This window comes from Lathamus discolor, chromosome 9 (genome assembly GCF_037157495.1).
Source record: "Lathamus discolor isolate bLatDis1 chromosome 9, bLatDis1.hap1, whole genome shotgun sequence".
Lineage (NCBI taxonomy): Eukaryota > Metazoa > Chordata > Aves > Psittaciformes > Psittacidae > Lathamus > Lathamus discolor.
The window spans coordinates 3,936,987-3,954,949 of NC_088892.1; the positions used below are offsets into that span (position 1 = coordinate 3,936,987).

Below are 17,963 nucleotides of genomic sequence, written 5' to 3' on the forward strand. Positions count from 1 at the left end.
GGAAAGACAAAGACCTTCCTAAAGGCTTCACCACTGTAAGAGACTGGGATCCCCTGTGCTCCCCCCTGCCTGCCTTTCCACTGCCCCCAGTTTACCCAGTTGAGGGCTAGTTGGCACAGCAGCAGCTGAGAGAGGAGCTGGGAGAGAGGCCAGCACAACACAAGAGTGTCAGGTTTAAACCTCTCCTCCTGCCGAAAGAGATCTGGCTCGTACTTGCTTTTATTTTTAGGCCAGATACACATAGAGCTGAACTTCACACAATGTACAGCCTCCCGCGGGGAACAGGAGGAGAGGAACCAGAAAGCCCACTGCTGTCTTGGGTGTCACAGACGCTGTCAGATCCAGAGGTCTCAGAACTGGTGCTGGTCTCCAGCCCCTTCCCCAGGGATGCCCCCAGCCCCTGCCCCCAGCAGGAGCTTTAACAAAGCACTAAGGGAAGCTCAGGTTTTAGATCTAAAAATAAACCAGCCCTTGGGCCCGGGGAGGAGGAGGAGGAGGAAGGCAGAGCACCCAGGCTGCCGCCCCGCTTCCAGCCCTGGCCCAGCACGCAGCAGTTTCCAATTGCCTGCGGATGGGGAGCATTCACAATCCTCCCCCCCTAGGACGAAAACCTCCGACTTGCCACCCACATGCATGGAAGAAAGCTGACGAGATGCCGCAGGAGAGACCAGAGTCTGCCCCCAACCACTTCCTCCCACCCAGCTTTGCTGCCAGATGCGGCTCCCCAGAGCCTTGCCGCAAAATCCCGCTAGCTCAGCCATTCCTGGCTGCGGTGCCTGCCCCACCGCACACTGTGCCACCAGGCCAGAGACATGTCCCAGCGATGCCACCATGCCAGAGGGGGCTGATGCTAACCCTTGTATTGCAATGTTATTGCAAAGCACCTGCTGTGTGCACGGGGCTTTGCCCCGTTCCGGGCATGGCATGGACACCCCACTGTCCCCCAGCACTCCCCCACTCACTGTGCAGGGCCAGAGGTGGCTCGGGGCGCTGAGAGGATGCAGGCAGATGTTTGCAGAGGGCAGATGTTTGAGGAGATGCCTGCGGAGCGCTGCAGCCTGGGTGGCACGCGTACCTCCCACCCACTCCCCAAAGCACTGGAAGCGACCGGAGGTGTGAAAACAAACAGAGATCAAACACCCACCTTGTACACGTGGCCAGCGATGGATTCAGAGCATCCACCAGGAAAGAGGGTTTGTTTAACAGGCCTTAAATAAAGGCCAAGGGAGGCACTGCTGCAGAACGGCCCCAATCCTGCCCTGTAGCCCTTTGGACCCAGGTGGGACTCTGCGTAACTCCACAACCTGCCCTCACTCGCCAGACCCCAAATCACCTTCCTGGGCCCCAGCTCCCCCTTCCCTTTGTGCCTCCCTGTCCCAGCTCATGAAAGGCTCTTCTGAAGAGCTCATCCAACCACGCAGCTTTACCCCAATGAGTACATTCTAGTCCTGCTTGGCATTTCAGGTGCTTTTCCTTCTCTAACTTAGTAAGGAGAAAGTTCAAAACATTTGCAGTGACTGCGACGCACTAATTTGGAACTTACCACGGTGTCAACATTGCATTAAGGATTTCTGTCAACCGCGAGGACACACCACGTCTATGCACGAAATTACACTGGCAATTACAGCTAAAGAGGCGTGTAAAATTAAAAAAAATAAAAAAATAAAAAAATTATGCATTCAGAAATGATAACTGACATTCTTATTAGGATTAATCTAATTTTAGTAGAGTCATTTATATCCTGCCTCTGGATAAAAAATGAATTTCAATTTTAAAATCTGGATAAAAACTGGCATTTAAAAAAAGTACTTTCAGAAGTCACCCTGCATGATTAAGCGTGATAATAATATGAGAAAGCTTAACAAAAGCTTTGCCATTAAAGAAGGTATTTGTTAAACTAAAGAGAACCAGAGGTATTTATCAACCTGAGCAGACTATACCAGGCTAACTCAGGACCTGGCACTGTCAGGTTTTGCATTGTGGTCACAGGTTAGTGCAGAGCAAATTGGCAGCAGCAGATAACAGGGAAGGGCCAGGAAGAAGCTTGGGGCTGGATCAGCTTTGTCTCTAGATGCCAGGCACCACTGAGAGCAATACGGTGCATGCGTAGCCTGGATGAGGACAACAGCAAAGCACAGAAGGGATTCAAAGACTGGGAAAAAAAGGTGGGGGGAAGGGGCTGGTTTAGCTTATCCAAAAAAGAAAACCCAAGAGATTTAACTACAAGCTCCTTTGCAAAGGAAGATACGGGCCATGGTGTTTGCGCTGATGCCGAGATCCTGCAGTCATAGCAGAGGGTAGGCAGCTCAGCATCACCCACACCACCGTGAAGCAGCGCGGGCTCCGCTGCAGCTCTGGCATAGATTAGCTGTCTCGTAGACAAGCTGCGGTGTTGGCCTCCTGCACTGGTCTCAGTACTGTCGTAACTCCATGGAAAATGACAGTTTGAGTGATAAAGATGCTGGCAGGCTCCATTTCCCAGAAGCGCACACAAGGAGCTTCTCTGCTCCCTTTCCTGACTGACCCAAGGAGGACGCCCTTCCACAGCACAAGCTTCCTGTGATGCACATCTTTAACAACAAAGTAATCTCAAAAAGCAAGTGTCCTTCTTAGCAATGAGATACCCTAGGCAAGAAGCCACCTGAGATGCCTCCTCCACACATGCATGTTGCTCCATGTCCCCCATACCCACATCCTCCATGGCCATGCCCATGAGCATCACACACCACGGTGTACCAAGCAGATGTTCACCTGCCCAAAACGGGGAGGACAGGGAGCCAGGAGCGTGTGCAGAGATGGGAGAACACAGGGAGTCAGGCATGGGAGCTGAGGCAGCCAGCACCAACCATTCTCTTCTCTCACCCGCAGCCTCCCAGTTAGAAAGGCATTAAGCACATAGGCAAGACACAAAATGATTTAAGCACATGTGGAAGGAGCCAAATGCCAAAGGGGGGGGGAGGGGGAAAGAAGTCCCAAGCTGATTATTTTATTTTCTCCTGACAGTTTCAGCCACAATGGCCAATAAATCCCAATTACAGATTTTAAAAACGCTTCCTGCAGACACTTGGACCATCAAGGCAATTCTGGGCTCCCATAACTCCTGGTTTATGATGGTCATACATGTCAATTCTTCCCAGAGCCCAGCATTTCAATAAAGATGACCATAAACCTAGATTAGAGATTAAAGGACTGACTCACAAGTTTGTCAGAAGAAGAAACAAGTTTCTCTGCAACTGCCTCCCCATTTTTACCGACTTCGGTTTTTTGATGGTTTTATACTACCAGTAAATTTTCATACTGCCAATGCGCAAGGCAACAACCCAAGGAACGCACACGCAGCAGCGGGGAGGTGCAAGGAGGACACGAGCTCAGCCACGGGCTCAGCCGACAACACGGAGATGAGAAGTGACAGGTCTCCTCTATGGGCTACCCATCGCCTGCGACGGCACGGGGACGCGGGCGCCAGCTCCGACCGACCTTCCCGGTTCTCCCCTCCCAGCCCCCCAACCTGTCAGACTGCTCTCCGGGGAGCAGTGCTGTCCTCATTTCTCCTCCTCTTGCCTTGGCAGGGTCAGCAGCTGCCAAGCAGAAGCACGCAAGCACACGGGAAGGTGACAGGAGACCGATGACCCCCCAAGGACTCCCCACTGCTCCCCATCAGGACCAGGGACCCCTGAGCATCCCCATGCCTCCACAGCTGCCGTTCGCCCCCAGCTTGTCAAATCAGCAGCAACAACCAGAACGGAGATGCCTTTTAAACTATAAACACCGTGTGTTTACTGTGCTCTTGTTTCCTGGATGAATATGCCGCTTCCTTTTAATAAGTGCTCTCTTAGGAGAAGGAAAAGGGAAAAATAAAAAAAGCAGCAGAGAGGAAGGATGACTCACGGTGAGGCCACAGCTCCATGAACACAGGAGAGCTGCCGAGACAGTGCCAAGGACAATGGCTGGGATCAAAAGGACAAGAGCGTATCAATCGCTCCCCCCCTGGGGAGGGGAAAAGGCTTGTAGGAGCTGCCAGGGGAAGGACAGTGGGATGGAGCCATGCCCTTCTGGCCACCCATGGTTTGCCCACTCGGGTTGCAAGAAGCCATCTCCCTTTCCGGAGGTTCAGCCACTCCTTTCACATTCTGAACTGGGCTCTCACTTGTTCGATTTCATTCAGCCAGCCACACAGGGCTGTTCCACACACACCAGGACACGGTGGTGATGGTGACAGGAGAACCAGCAGGAACCATGGGTGCACCCAGCAGGAGGTAAAAAAAAAAATGCCCTTTTCCTGAGTAAATGAAAGAGCCGAGGCCGGAGCTCAGCTCGCCGAAGGGGGCCAGTGCCCTTTCTGCCGGTGTCTCTCAAAGTCTATCAAAAAGTCCCATTTACATCAAAATGCCCTTCCAGACATGCTTCAATTTTACTTTTCCCCTTTCATCTCCTTCCACCCTCCCGCCCCACCTCACAGCCCTATTGTACTCACAGCATCTCGCGCGGCAGAGAGGCCCGAGCGGGCTGCCAGAGTAAAAGAAAACAGCAGAGAAAAGAAAAAAGCTTTAAACTAAGAGAGAAGCCGGAATCGCTCCTGGTCCCGCTCCAGCAGGAGCTGTGACCCCATCTCCTCCTGCCCGCTCCTTGGCGGCTGCCCTGGGGGGATGGCGCTGGCCATGTCCCCACCATGGGGATGGGGACTCGGGCTGCCCAGCCTCCACTGGAGACCAGGCTTTCTGGTCAGGCTCCGGTAACCACAGATGGATTTAATGAGCTTTAACAAAAGCCTTGGGCAAGGGCTGCAGAATGCAGCCCTGCACCACTCAGCACCCTGCCATCAGCACTGCCGCCATCCCTGGCCAAGCAGCGCCCGTAACATCCTGCTCCCATCCTGCAGTTGCTGGTGGCACTGGAACAGCCCTACCTTTGGCATGGGCACAACCACACAAACCATTTGGCAACAAAGGGGATGGGGTTTAAGCACCTCCCTCTCCAGATCAGTCCTAAAAATCACCAGGAGAGCTGGAACATTCCCACCCCATGCCAGGCTCTCCTTTGCCAAAGCCGTGTCCCACCTGTCCTCCTCAAACAAGTTGGATTTAATGAGCTGCTTTCTTCCCCCAGCCGTGGCCCCAACAGCACTGCAGCCTCACTAACAAACTCTTGCAAGACCCTGAAGAGCAGAGGCACAGTCCCTGCGTTGACTGGTTGACATCTAAGCCCAAGGGTGAAATCCACTCCACATTATGGCAAGCGCAAATGCAATTTAATTCCGGTCTAACCCATTAAAGCCAGCTCTAGCAGCGCACAATGCTGCTGCCTCACGTGGGGCTCTGTCCATCTCCCCTGACACAGAGCTTTTCCAGTCCTCCCTTCCTATTGTCAGTGTCTATTTTTAACCCCAAGCATTATTTCTCCCTGCGTGCCTTCAGACACTCTCTGGGGACGAGGTGGAATTGCTGAGCTGGTACCGGGCAAAGTGACTCAACTCTCACCTTCAGAAGCACTACAGAAATCACAAGAGTAGTGAATTCTCCTCCGTTCACATTTTCCTTCCTCCTTCCTACCAAGCTTTTTGTCTGGGGCTAAAAGCAAGGGAAATTGTGAGGAAGTAAAACCCGCGTCCACCAGCAAGCAACATCCCGGCAAGCCATTTTGCTCCCTTTTCATCCCTAGCACCTTCACCATCAGCCAGATTTACCTCTACCTTGGGAGCTACCTTGCAGCTACCTTGCGAAAAACCTGTTGTTGTATCGACAACCCATTGCTGGAGCAAATCAAGGTCAGAACCATAACCTTAAAGCAGGTCTTATGAGTTGAGGCTCAAATCTACCAGGCATGAGGAACCAGCTTGATAAATATGCAGAGAGAGGCACACACATCCCGGTGCAGGAGGGAGGAGGCATTTTCCTCGCGGGGCCCTGGCCGGGCTGAGCGCGCCGGATGACGATGCTTCATTACTCCCTTTCAGCTGGTCCTCCCAGTGCTGCAGAGCAGTAATTAACAAGAAGGTCAGCAGCAAAGCCCTTCAAGAATCTGTACCTTCAGGGGAGTTTATCAAAACAACCCACCATTTGCCTTCTTCCAACTCACAAAGCGCATAAAAACCCAACGCCAAACGTTGCAGGAGCAACATGTGCGCTGCATTAGCCAGATGCTTACATTATTTGGCATTAAGAGCCAATAAATAATCATTAATACTACTGCTAGCAACGATGCTCTCTGCAAGGAAGCCCAGATGCCAAGCAGCACGGTGTTTACGGCACAAGCATCCCGAGGCTGCGATGAAGCTGGGCGCAGCGGAGGCAGCCTCCTGCGGCACGGATCCGGGAGAGCCGCCTGCCGTGCACAATGCAGCCAGCGCTGCCAATTCCGGATTGTGTCCCCGGTCCTGCAGCACTTGGCAGTTCCCACAGGGCCCGAGCTCGGGGGCTGGCAGAACCCGGAGAGCCACAGCTCACGAGCACACCCGCTTCCACGTCCGCACAGGACGGCTCCGGCTGCCAGGAGATGCGGTGAAATCGAGAGCCATTGCAGTCTGAGCTGCTTGAGACCGCTCGGGCCAGCCCCAGCTCTTGGGCTGACTCCCTGGTTCAGCTCGCTGGAGCTGGCAAGGCGCTGGAACACACACGGCCACAGCGACGAGGGGAGGCAGCATCTGGAAGCAATTATCCCACTGCTCTTGTATCTGTCACCCACTCCCCATCCTTGTGCAAGGAAACGATTCATACTATCAACAAATCTTTATCTTTAATAAACCAGAAAAGGGATTTTCTCTCCACTCCCCAGCAAAGAGTAGGCAGCGGAGGCTTCCCCAGCAGATGGCACAGGGTGGGCAAGGTCCCTCCTGCCATGTCACAGGCACATGGGGACAGGCACCTGCATGTGCCTCAAGGAGGAAATGTTCTTGGATAAGAAATGCAAAGATTTCTTTGCTCCATCTGTGCGCTGCAGCATGTTAATGCTTTACTTGCAAGTTTGACGTCCCACAAACTCCAACTGCTTTACAGGCATGGGTGAACTCCTGGGAGCTCCACAAGATGGTCCATGCGCTTCTGCCCTCAACCCACACATCTCCATCCTCAACCCACGCCTCCTCATCCTTTAAGAGGAAAAATAAGAAGGGTCTTGCCTGGGAGAGCAGGAGCTAGGTGGACCCTGCAGCCCTTCCACACTCCAGACACCACACTCCCAGGCTGGGGACAGCAGCAGGACTCCCCGCACCCTCCATGCCACTCACTGCACCCATCCTGCAATGTGCCCAGGCACAACATGCCCTGCACCACAAAAGAAGCAAAGCCCAGCCGAAGAAGGATGCTGTAGGGAGGCACTGGTGCTCTTCCAGCCAGGCAGCAAAACCAGCAGCCCCTAGCCCCACCGATTCAGTTGGCACCCCAACAGGGGGGTACCCCCCCCACCTGCCTTCCCAAGCCCATAAGTTCCACGCGCAGCAAAGGGAGGTGGTTTAGGAAGCCTTTCGTGCCTCTCCTGGATGTTACGAAACCAGCCAAGGAGCATGAAACTGCCTGCCGTGGGTGGGAGCACCCAGGGCTATATGAAGAGCGCTGTAGGATTCCTGCCTGGTATGGGAAAGCTCCCCCACCCCACACACACCCTTCCAGGGTATTTTTCTTTTTCCTTGAGAGAGAGACGGGGTAAGCACAAACACCCAGCACAGCCCCACATGAAGGGGGTAATTAGGGAAGCAGCACCCATCGCTAACCAAGTCAGGGCAGAGATCAAAAGCAACATCAAGTGCTAAACCTCCCTGGGATCAGGAAACTGCTCTGGGAAGGGACTTGCATGGGACCGCCCCCATCCCAGCCTTTGGGTCCACCAGAGCCGGTCTCTGGGAGGGTACTGGCTGCTCCCCACCGCTACCAGAGTGCCATCCTCCCCTCAAGACACACCGCAATAAATAGCCAGCTGGCCTACACACCATCGCGTACCATCCTGAGCCACCAAACCCAGCAAGGGCTGTGCCCCAGTCCCTGCCTTTGCCAGGGAGCCATGCAGAGCCTCCCCGAGCACCGGCACTCACTGTTTACAGTGAGGAAACGCCAAGCCCAGCCAGCATCCTTGTCCCCAGTATCCCTCGCGGGCCAGCTTTCCTCCATCCCCTACCCTCAACAAGAGTTTCCGTAGCTCTGGCAAGAGGAAAAAGAAAGTATGGAAAAGTTCTCCTACTGCAGCCACACTGGCAGTGGGCACAAAGGTGTGCTGGCACAGGGACAGGAGAGGCCTCAGGGTCCAGGAGGCATGGCCGCATGAGGGACCCTCCTCTCCACCAAAGAATACTCCTACAAATATAAAGCAAAACACAGCTGAAGGGGAAATTCCAGCTGCCTCCAGCCCTTCTCACCTCAGAGCACTTTCCTGAAACCTCAATCTGGCCCCCGGCTCCCCAGCCTGCTTGGGCAGCGGGGACCATGTGGCACAGAAGGTCAGGACAGGGAAGGGGCTCTGCACCCCCGCTCCAACAGCACGGGGACAGCCCTTCCCCACCTCCTGGGGAAGCATCTCCTCCTCCTCCGACTGCCACGGAAGCTGGGAACAATGGGATGCACCAGTGCCAGCTCCGGAGGGGATGCTCATGGACCACCCGCCTGGCTGCCCTGGGACAGGGGACATGCTGGGGAAGACAGCCTGATGCACGGGGCACTGAAGATGCCTGAAGCACATTTCTTGCTTGATGGAAGGGGCGGCTCCTCATCCCACCACCGCAGGGGGACGTGCCAGAGCTGAGCAACTACAGGCAGAGGTCTCTAGGGCAGGAGCTGCGCAGAGCCTCAGCTCCCCCCCGACCCAGTGCTTCCTGCAGGAGAGGCGCTGCTGCCTGATGCATTGGCCAGACCTTCCCCTATTAAAAAAAAAAGGATTTTTTTCCCTTTTCATTTTCTTCTTCTAAAATAATTGACTAATTGGCCGAGCCCCAGTTCCGTGCTGGGAGCGGATCCCAGGTTCGCTCTTGCATGAAGCATGCTTCTTAAAGACACCAGAGGAGGAGAGGAGGCAGAGCCCGGCCGGAGCAGGGTGGTGCCTACAGCCAGGTGGAAATTTCCCATCGCACCCAGAGGGAGGAAGCCCAAATCTTAATCCCGGCCGTCCCCTGCAGCACATCTCTGCCCAGAGCAGGGCCTGAGTGGTGACTCAGGGCGAGCATCACACCCTTGGGAGCACACCGGGCTGCAAGCACGTGGAGGGACGAGGAGCCCCAGGGGGGCAGGCCCCCATCGCTGCTCCCGGGGCTGCCCCCTCCTCTCTTCCCTTTAATCCCCAGCCCCAAAGCAGAGCCCTTTTAGGGGAAAGTGTAACGCAATACCTGGAAAATTTCTCCCACCCGCTCTCCGCTGCCGGCTGCCAAATTTAAAACATATTTGCTGCTCGGCCTTGAAGAAACGTAACCTGCTGCTTAATTCCAACACGTTCAGTCTTTGGGGGCAGCGAAAAAATTTGCACTGCCGCTGGTGGCTCCTCTCCTTACACCCCGCGAGCCCTCGGGGGTGGGAGCTGCCAAAAAGCTGCCTGGGAACCGTCCACCACCACCACGCAGGCACCGAAATGCACCGGGGAAGGGTGGGAAGCTCACTCTGCCCATCCGGCCCTGCCTGCGGCACCAGTGCAGGCAGGGCAAGACGTTTTTGACCGGTGAGTAGGTGCCCTTAAGCCTTGAGCATCGGCTGGGTGTGCCACTGCCCTTAAAGCCCTTGGGATAGGCAGAATCCAGGGCATTGCAAGGCTCTGGAGCGAGGGAAAGGGCAGAGACCACCACACACCGCAGGGAGAGGACCTCTCTTCAAGATGCAACCACTGCATCCTCCCCTTGTCCCACAGACACAGTGCAGGTGCCCGTGGTCCCCATCCCTCACCCCACCACCCGGGCTCCTCAGCAGGAGGAATTTTCCAGCGGGCTGGCTTTGCGAGGGGAGGCTGGAGCAGTGGAAAGGGGCCGCAGCAACACAGGGCTGGGGGAGGGCACAATGTGTTTAGCAGACTGAGCGATCCGACAGGGCCCATTAAAGGAAACAATTTGTAATACAATAATTATTATGTCGTTTCTCTGGACTCTTTCCTAAGACTCTCTTTAAACAGTTAGAGACTTGACGTGCCTGTATAAAGCAGACATGATCTGTAGAGCTGAGGATGCTTAAGTGCCCACATGTGCCGAGACAAGGCAGATGGGGTGGATGCACGCTGCAGACCCGGCTCTCACCCAAAGAGACAGGAACTCACCCCGGTTTGCTCACAGCCCTCGAGGGACGGCAGGGGCATCTCCAGGAACACATGGCGCAAGGGAAGCCAACGCTCCCCAACTACAGCGGAAGATGCTGGCGAACACCCAGCACAACTGAATGAGGGGTCCTCTCCCTGCTCAACATCATGGCAGGGGCCGCATCCTGCCAGAGCGGCTGGGACCCACAGCTCCTCCTGCTCTGCTTTTATGCTCTGAAGTTCTCGGCCACACATCTGAAGAAAGCGGCAGTAGCGAACAACAGAGCGAGAGCAAGCAACACAAATCCCCAGGATAATGAGCCTGGAGGAGGGAGACGGTGGGCTCTGTCTGAGGAGGGAGCCGCGCTTTTATTGGAGAGGCCTAAAAGGGCTATAAATCCTCAGATTCAAAGGCGAACTCAAGCTCTTTCAAGTCTGAGGAAGGCCTGGGATGTGTCAGCCGGGAGGACTAACCACGCCGCGTCCCCTGCTGAAGTGGCCTCTTCAGCAAAGCCGCGCTGCAGCCCGGGATATTACACCCAGATCCTTTCCATATGCTGCCCGCCCGGCTGCAGGCAGGCAACGCCGTCAGCCCTGCCAGCACAGGGGGGGAGCCTGCCCTGACCCCCGCCCAGGCAAAAAACAGCTGTCCTCCACTTTAAGGGGGGGAGACGTCTTTGAGCTTATTCCTCCTTTCCAACACCCATCAAGAATTTGCCCCCCAAAACCTTGTTGGGAGCCGGGGGGCTGCGGACCTCCCCCTCGCGTTTGGCTGCGATACTACAGCGAGAACAAAGAACACCGGAGCCCAGCACCACCACATCCTCGAGCATCACCGCGTCCCCGAGCATCACTCTGTGCTGCTGCCAGACCCGAGGCTGCCGGCCCTGTGTGCAAACCCGCACGCCAGACTGAGCTCACACATTTTACAAACCCACTAAAACATTGAAATCAGTAGCAAAGAGGAGACGTGTCGAGTCTCAGCCTTGCCGCTAATGCATGTGCAACCACAGACGTTTCCCAGCTCATTAAGAGAAGGAAAACATGCAAACACTCGGTGACCAATATTAACGGCGTGAGGGTATTTATAGCTGATAAGCCATGAAAACACTCTTTGCTCTTTCTGAAGTACCTACTCGGAAGCCACCGGATGCCAAAAGCCAGGGGGGACAGACAGTCCCCAAGGCTGGGTTTGTGCTACACGCCAGAGCCACCAGCCGCTGCTGGGTACACAGAAAGGGATTGCCAAGAAATGGGATGCTTGTGTCCTATCACCGCACGTGGAGTGGTGAAACAAGCTTGGGTGCCACCGAAACCAGCCAGGATCCTCTCCCAAAGAGGGCACCCACCCCAGGCCTTTGTAGAGGAGGGGGCTTGGCCACCACAAGGAAGGCACTTCCAAAACTCCAGGCTGCAGGTGCTGGGTTAGAGAGCCTGTGCCATATCCCATGGTCATCCTGCCCCCAGCACCTCCGCGTTGGCGGCGGCAAGAACCAATCCACATCAAACCGGGGTAACACAAAGCCTCTCACCACAGCTCAACCCCATGGATGTCCACGCCAGCAGACACAGCACACACGCAGGCACAGCATGACGGAGCACATGGAATACGCCGAGGAAGTTCAAGGCTGGACGCCAGCAAGCCCCCTTACTCGGGCTTCTCCATGAGCCCCTGGTCCCACAGCCTCGGGAAAAGGGAGCAGCCCACTGGGGAAGGGCCGGCTGCGGGTAGGAAAAGGTTATTCCAGAGCAGCAGGGCCAGGGTTATAAATAGCTGGCATTTTTGAAGCGCAGCTGCTGGCTCGGCCGGGGCAGCACTGCCACGCCGGCACCTGAGCCGGGTGGGATCCTGGCCGGGGGCGCCGGCAGGGAGAGCGCACAGGGAAGCCATCGTGAGTAATCCCCCCCTCGCCGTCTGTTCACCCAGCCTCTGGCCCCCCCAAAGCCTCCTTCCCCTCCAAGCATCACCCACAGCCTCTGCAGGGTTCAGCTCCCGCCCCAGAGGAAGAAACCTATTCCCTGAAAGTGCGAGGGCCATGCAAACCCCACCCCATGCACAAATCCAGCCTAACCAAGCCCAGCTCATCCGACTCATCTGGCATTGAGCCTGGAGAGGCTGGCAGAGCCGGGAGCGCCGGGGTCCGGAGGCTCCAGCACAGCACCGGTGCTCCAACCGGAGACGCCACACAAGGGGCAAGAAAAACCTCCCCAAAGGATGCCGGGTGTGCACTGAGGGGCACCAAACCTCTCCACAAGCCTGTGAACCACCACCACCACCCCACCTCTGCTTGCCGGAGGATGAGGGACGGGAGGTGAAAAGCATTGGGAAGCAGCAGCAGGACCTCAGCTCTTTCGAGGCGAGCACAACAAAAGCCCCGCAGCACCGCCACCACATTCCTGTCCAGATGTGACGCCGAGATAGGACCGAGCCCAGAGTCCTCCTCCTGCTCTCCCCGTACAAGCAATCATTAATGAGACACAGAGTGGATTTCAGCTTTGTTTCTCCCCACCCTGTTTCAGCTGCCAGACTCCAAGTAGCATGTGCTACTGATCGGCACAAGATGTTTTCCCACCGGACCCAGCACTCCTCGGGCAGACACGGCTTCCCAGCAGCGCTGCCACCGCTGGGTGACCGGGGTGCCCCAGGGTGGCTGCGGGGACGCAGAAGTCCTGCATGGAAATAAGGGGCCATCCCCACCACTAAGCCCCCAGTTTCCAGGGACAACCCAAACACCTCCTGACACACGTTGCGCAAGGGGCTGCAAATGCACCACGGCTCTTGGTGATCCCCATGACCTGAACAAACATCCACAGGGCCCGAGGGGACCCCTGCCCACTCAGCCGCACCTCACAAGGCCATGGGCACATCCACACGCAGCCCATTTGGGATGGGGATCCAAGGAATAGTTGAAATAACCAAAGCAATGAGGTGGCTCAGGTGCGGCGCAGGGAAGGAGCCCCCCCAGCAGCTCCGTCCCGGCCTTCCATGGCCAGAAACAGCACAAAAGCCCCATCCTCATCCCCGCTGCCACGAGGCTCCGAGGAGCTGCAGCAGCTGTTTTGCTCTGAGAAAGCTACAGCTCCTTTTACAATCAATCAGACACCCCATCACAGCTCTTTTTTTCTTTTAAAGGAAGCAGTTAAATCCATTTTATAGAATCCAGTGGTATTTACCCAGCTACTGCAATAGCCGCAGCCCTGCCTTCACTTCTTTTTTGTTGTTTTTTTAATTTAAGTTAATGAAGTCATTCCCAAAAGACACGCAAGGAGCCCCGGGTGCTCCTTCCCCCCAGGCGCAGCAGGAAGGGTAACATCACCGCTGAGACATGGGCCCAGCATGGGGGTTTCTGCTTTGGGGTAGAGAGAGCAAGAGCCCCCCATGCTCTTGGGCACCCAGCAGCAACCTATGGGCTTGGAAAGGGCTCTTCAGTTCCACGAGTGAAACTCCAGCCGGGACGCAGACCATCCAGGCTCACTTAACCCAAACCACCCTGCGGAGATTAAGGGAGAGTGGAGGTGCCACTGGATCCCATACAGGACCGCTGTGCCCCCCCACACTGCTCAGCCCCCTTGTGCTCCCCAAAGACTTTGCGAACCAAACACGACTTTTAATTACACATAAAGGAGCCTGTTTTCACTATTTCCCAACTCCTTACACTGCGAAGCGCCTTATGCACCCACTGGTATGGTAATTAAATTACATGTGCTCCGACAAGTGCGAGCCCACCGCCGCAGAGCTCTAGGCCAGCACTTCGCTCAGAACCAGCCTTCCCCAGAGCACTTTGTCCCTCGTAAAAGGCATTAAAAATGGCAAAGATATGCCAGGATTCAAACTCAGTGCTTACAGAATTCAACAGGACAGCATAATGTCATTAAAGACAGAATAAAAATACCAGAAAGGATTAGACTTTTTGTCTGGCTTTTTCCTCTTCCCCCTGCCTCTTTTTTTTTTATTATTATTATTAAATAAATGCATTTATTTTGTTTTTAGGAAGTTTCTGGGTTGCTGCACAGAGCCAGTGGAGCCGAGTAAAACTTTATATAAAGGGCAAGAGAGAAAAGCAGAGCCGAAACAACCCGCTCTTCAGAGCTGCGCGGATGATGTGTCCCATTTCCCCCACCTTCTTATTAAAATACTTTCTGGAGAAGTGAATTCCAGCCTGAAATGAATTTTCCAAGCCATATTTTATTAGAAATGCTTCCTTTTAACAGCCGGCACAGGAGCCCACCAGGGTCAGTATTTCTCCAAAATCACAGCCAAGGGAGTCGAGGAAGGATTTAGCCAGAATTTCTCCAGCAATTCCCGGCTGTCCAACAAGAGCACGCTCCCGCCACCTCCCCGGCCGAGCAGCAAAAGGGCCAAGGAAATCCCAAAAGGGCCCTTCAGACACGATGGAATAAAATTAAGACCATACTGGCTCCCTGAGACCCCTCCCAAGGGGCTCCACAGACGGCTCGCTCTGAGGGGATCTAACTTAGCCTCAGGTTTGTAACCATCACCACCTTCCACCCAGCGAAAGCATTTCTAGGCCTGTTTTTCCCCCTTTAAAGCCAGTGAATTATTCACGATCGGAAGGCAGTGATGATTTCACTGCTGGCATTTGGGCACACACCTAGGAACCAAAGAGAAACGCTTCCCCAGCACGGCAGACAGTGCTACAGCTTAAGCTAAACTTAACTCGATTAGGAAATCGTTCCTTCCATCAGGTGCGTTATCAGCATCGCTCTGATAACCACCACGAGACCAGGAACCTGCCGGTAACGCCCCGGTGAAGTTTAAGCCCACACGCTCTAAGCGCAGCCCCGAGCTGCCCAGGGGAGGAAAGGGCAGGAAAATATTTTCATTATTTACAGCGATAGCACCAAGGCCAAAGGGCCCCAACGCGCGACGCTCCCTCCTTCTATCTGTTGGAAAATTCCACTTAGCCGTGTTATTTTTAAAGGCTTTAGCTCTCTTTACTCTAAAAACACAAGCTGAGGCTCAGCAGAGCGGGGAGGAGAGCTGGCACAGGCACGGCAGCGCCCACGAAACAGCGGAGGAAGGGGCTTGAAAGCCTGGAGTATGGTGGGGAGTGCATGTGGGGGGGTTAATGCATCTATCCAGGGGAGTAATCCCAGCCTAACAAAGAGCATGGCTTTTCCTGGAGCCGGAGACAGGCTCAGTACAGCACACAGCTCCCCAGGCTGGTTTGCTGGCAGGAGCGGCCGTGAGGAGGCTCTACCCAATGCCACGCAACCTGCGAACATCGAAGGCAGAGCAGTAAGGCATGAAAGAAAGCAAACGACCACAAAGGCGAACCCTAAAGACAAGGGTCCGGGGTCAGGCCACACGGACACAGACTGATGGGGCACAAGTGGCACAAGGAACCGGCACCCCCACGGACCCTTCCATAGCGCCCATTCGCTTCTGGCTGGGAACGTCAGCATTCCAGGCACTTCCAGCCTCCTCGCACTGCCCAAGGGAGAGGTCCCTGCCTGGGACAACACGCACCCAGAAAGCCCCGCGAAAGGCAGACAACCTCAGAGCTCCGACCTGGGGGAAAACCCAGAGACGAGCCCAGCACGGCCCCCAGCAGATGGGGAGGGCGGTGCGAACCCACCATCGTGCCATCGACCACCATGGCCACCTCATCACCGCACAGCTGCCCCACACTTAGCCCTTTAATAAAGCCAACACTAACGAAGAGCACTGGGGTGACACGGCATCCCCCAACACCGCTGAGCCAAAGAGGTTTCTACCTCCAGCTGCCCTTTCTTCAACAATAAAAGGTATTTTCTGGAAACGACCAGCCTCCTGTCGCCAGCATCACAGACTCACAAACCCAGCAGAGCAGCTCCCAAGGGTCAAGGCTCGTTCTGCTCCCGTCGCCAAAGGGATGGGAAGGAAAACCACGCCACACAGGAGGATCAACTCGTGGGAGCCCTCACGGCTCGTCCCAGCGCCAGGCTGCACCTCCGCAGCGTGTGCCTGCGAAGTTGCTTTCCCCATACACAATGAAATAAAGGTTTGGTTGAAATACAAGTGCCCAAGCAGGACGGTTGTCCAAATTATTTCGGTTCTCTTCAAACCCCAAAAACTCTTGGGTTTTGGACAAATGCGATGGTGGGAAAAACCCACCCTCAACGTAAAGGCAGGATTGTTTTCTTTCAAACCGAGAAGGGGCTAAGATAAACAAACCCTCTGCGATCTACAAGATACAGCCCAGCAAGAGGGCAACCAAAACCACCACCCTGGCACCTTCACTGCTCCTCACCCTTCATCCCGGCGTGCTGGAAAAGCCCCTTCGCATTGTTCCAGCTCCTCGGCCGGGGCAGACACACGTACGCACACAGCCCATACACATATATAACAGACACAGATCTATAATACACACATCTATGTAACTCAGATATACATACGGCAAGGCTGGGGGGGGGGGGGTCCGCACCCCACCGCCGGCTTTGTTCGGCCCGGCTCTCCCCGCCGGACCGGGGGTCCCACCGCCGCCGCCCCCCCCTCCCGCTTAGCAAAGGGAAAACCCATCAAAACCAATGCAAAGTATAGGCAGTAAATCCAGCTCTAGCGGCGGCGATCCGGGGCGGTGGCGGCCCCCCGGCCCCCTCCGGAGCGCGGCCGGGTGGGGGGCGGCGGAGCCTGCCCTAAATCCCGGGGCAAAACCAGCGTAAAGGTGGGGAAAAAAGAAAAAATAGATGAAAAATTGTAAAACTCGCAAAAATAAAACGCGTTTTGAAAAATTAAAAAAAAAAAAAAGATTTAAAGGTGAGAAAAGCTCTAAAAACCAACAGAATTTTTAAAAACTAGTGAAAAAAAATAAATCAAAGTATTTTATGAAAGCACAAAAGAAGGTGGGAGCCCGCCGGGGCCCCGCCGACCGGGGCTCGCCGAGGGGTCCGTACTCCAACCGGGGGTCGCTCCTCTCCGTCCGTCGACCGCAGGCTCCAGCCGCTCCTCGCTGCCCGCTCCGCTTCACGGCAGGGATTTTTTTCCTTAAAAATCCTGCGGTTTTGGTTAAATTTTTTTGTGCGCGCGTCAGATTCTCCCGGTTTTTGGTAATATTTTTTTTTTTTTTGCCAGGGGGTCCGAGGCGGGTTCTCCCCCCCCGTTCCCCCGCGCCCCTCCGCTGCACGTACTTGGGGTTACCGGAGCTCCAGGAGACCGGTTCCAGGCTCTTGGCGAGCGGCGCGGCCAAGCGGCACAGGGCGAGGAGGACGCCCAGCAGCCACCGCCCGCCGCAGGGCCGCGCCATCGTCCCTCGGCGGCGGGCCGGGACGGGCGTCAGGCGCCCATGCCGCTTCCCCGCCGCCCTCCGCCGTCTCCCGCCCCGCCGCCGCCGCCGCCGCCGCCGCCGCCGCCGTCTCCTCCCGCACAGCGGCGCCGCCCGCCGCGACGAGCGCTCTACTCCTCCGCGCAGGCAACGGAGCGGGCAGCCCTAAGCCGAGCGGCCAATCGCTGAGAGGCGAGGGGGGGGGGCCTTGAGGGGCGGGGACACGCCCACTCCTACCTCTTAAAGGGCACGCGTAGCACTTTTTAACACACGCACACACCCCCCCCCCCCCAACCTTTAGCCGCTGCCCCCACGGAGCGGTGACCGGGTGAGGTGGGAGGGGATGGGGGGCACGGCGGTGCGGACAGGCCGCTGTGGGCCCCCCCGGCCCGACGGCTCATCCCCGCCCCGACGGCTCATCCCCGCCGCCCGCCCCCCCACCCCGGCATTCAGCCGCGGTCCAACAGCGCCCCCCAGCGGGCGCCGGGGGCCGCGGCCCCGTCT

The 17,963-nt window shown here is 55.9% G+C and overlaps 1 protein-coding gene across 2 annotated transcripts in view; it reads right to left on the reverse strand.

Annotated features, from left to right (window-relative positions):
* Positions 1-17,584, reverse strand: part of EFNB1 (ephrin B1) — a 53,381-nt gene extending 35,797 nt beyond the window's left edge. Inside the window, exon 1 of one of the 2 annotated variants that reach the window (XM_065689435.1) lies at positions 17,326-17,584. In XM_065689435.1, the coding sequence (XP_065545507.1) occupies positions 17,326-17,441 (116 nt within the window). In that variant the 5' untranslated portion in view covers positions 17,442-17,584. The remainder of the gene's footprint in view (positions 1-17,325) is intronic. The other variant, XM_065689433.1, reaches the window with a different exon arrangement.
* Between the last annotated feature and the right edge of the window lie 379 nt (positions 17,585-17,963).